The sequence below is a fragment of the Nothoprocta perdicaria genome, unplaced genomic scaffold (genome assembly GCF_003342845.1).
Source record: "Nothoprocta perdicaria isolate Ctin4 unplaced genomic scaffold, notPer1 scaffold_929, whole genome shotgun sequence".
NCBI classification, from domain to species: domain Eukaryota; kingdom Metazoa; phylum Chordata; class Aves; order Tinamiformes; family Tinamidae; genus Nothoprocta; species Nothoprocta perdicaria.
The window spans coordinates 1-1,444 of NW_020456231.1; the positions used below are offsets into that span (position 1 = coordinate 1).

A 1,444-nucleotide genomic window follows, 5' to 3' on the forward strand; every position below is an offset into this window, starting at 1 on the left:
GACGCGACCGGAGCAGCGGGAAGCTCCCGGCTCCGCAGGGAGCGCGACGCGACCGGAGCAGCGGGAAGCTCCCGGCTCCGCGGGGCTCTCACCGCCGTGGGGGCCGCGGTGCCGGCCGGGATGCTCAGCTGCTTCTCCAGCCGCTCCTCGGCTCTCCGCTTCCGCAGCTCCGCCTCGTGCGCCCGGAGCAGCAGCGCCTGCGGCGGCGCCCGAGCCGCTCAGCCCGGCGTTCCCGGCATTCCCGGCGTTCCCGCCATCCCGGCTCCCACCTGGTGCTCCTCGAAGGCGGGATTGTAGGAGCCGCCGGCGGCGATCACCTCCACGGCCGGCGCTTCCAAGGGCTTTTTCCGCAGCCTCTCCGGGCGCTGGGAAGGGAGGGATGGCGGCTCGGCGCCGTGTCCCGCGCTCCGGAACGCGGCTCCGTGTCCCGCCCTCTGGAATGCGGCTCCGCGCTCACCTTGACCCTCTGCTTCTTGGTCTGCTCCAGGAACCAGGCGTCCTGCCCGGCCAGCGGCCGATCCAGGGGGTCTGCGGGAGAGCGGAGCGGGATCCCGCATCCCGCCGCGATTCCCGCCCATCCCGCCGCGATTCCCGCCCATCCCGGCCGCGTTCCCGGTCCCCCCCACCGCTGTTCCTTACTGTCGGCCGCCCAGATGTCGTAGAAGGCCCGCAGCGGGTCCAGGCGTCCCGGTTCGGTGCCGTGGGGCCGCGGCGGCTCCGGAGGCTCCCGGCGGAGCCGCTCGCGGAGCCGCTGCTCCCGCCGCGGCAGCACCCCCCGCTCCCGCCGCTCCCGCTCCCGCCGCTGCCGCTTCCCGTGGGGAATCTGGTGCGCCAGGATGCTGCGGGCGGGGAGGGGGGGTCATGGCGGGAAGCCGGAGCCCCCTTCCCAAGGCGGATCCCAGTGGGATTCCCGCCCATCCCGGCGGGATTCCCGCCTCCTTCCCGAGGCCAATCCCGGCCCCATCCCGAGGCTGATCCCGCTCCATTCCCCAGGCCGATTCCACTCCATTCCCAAGGCTGATCCCGTCCCTTTTCCGAGGCTGATCCCGCCCCCTTCCCGAGGCCAATCCCACTCCATTCCCAAGGCTGATCCCATCCCTTTTCCGAGGTTGATCCCAGCCCCTTCCCGAGGCCCATCCCGAAGGGATTCCCGCCCCCTTCCTGAGGCCGATCCCACCCCCTTCCCGAGGCCAATCCTGCTTCCCTTCCGAGACCGATCCCAGCCCCTTCCCCAGGCCGATCCCATCCCTTTTCCGAGGCCGATCCCGGCGGGATTCCCGCTCCCCTTCCGAGGCCGATCCCGGCCCCTTCCCGAGGCCGATCCCGGCAGGATTCCCGGCCCCTTCCCGCCGGGACACTCACTCCTTGGGCGGCGGCACCTGCGACTGGGGCTGCAGGAGCAGCTCGATCCGCAGCGGCTGCTCCCGGGCGCCCAGGGGAGCTG

At 73.1% G+C, this 1,444-nt stretch overlaps 1 protein-coding gene across 1 annotated transcript in view; it reads right to left on the reverse strand.

Moving 5' to 3' along the window:
- Window positions 1-92: 92 nt before the first annotated feature.
- LOC112958918 (ribosome biogenesis protein NOP53-like) overlaps window positions 93-1,444 on the reverse strand; it is a gene marked incomplete at its 3' end in the record, with an annotated part of 10,180 nt that continues 8,828 nt past the window's right edge. The window contains exons 3-7 of the mRNA XM_026052873.1: window positions 1,363-1,441; window positions 640-839; window positions 458-528; window positions 270-365; window positions 93-197 (exon numbers count right to left, since the gene is read on the reverse strand). Of these exons, the coding sequence (XP_025908658.1) occupies window positions 93-197; window positions 270-365; window positions 458-528; window positions 640-839; window positions 1,363-1,441 (551 nt within the window). The remainder of the gene's footprint in view (window positions 198-269; window positions 366-457; window positions 529-639; window positions 840-1,362; window positions 1,442-1,444) is intronic.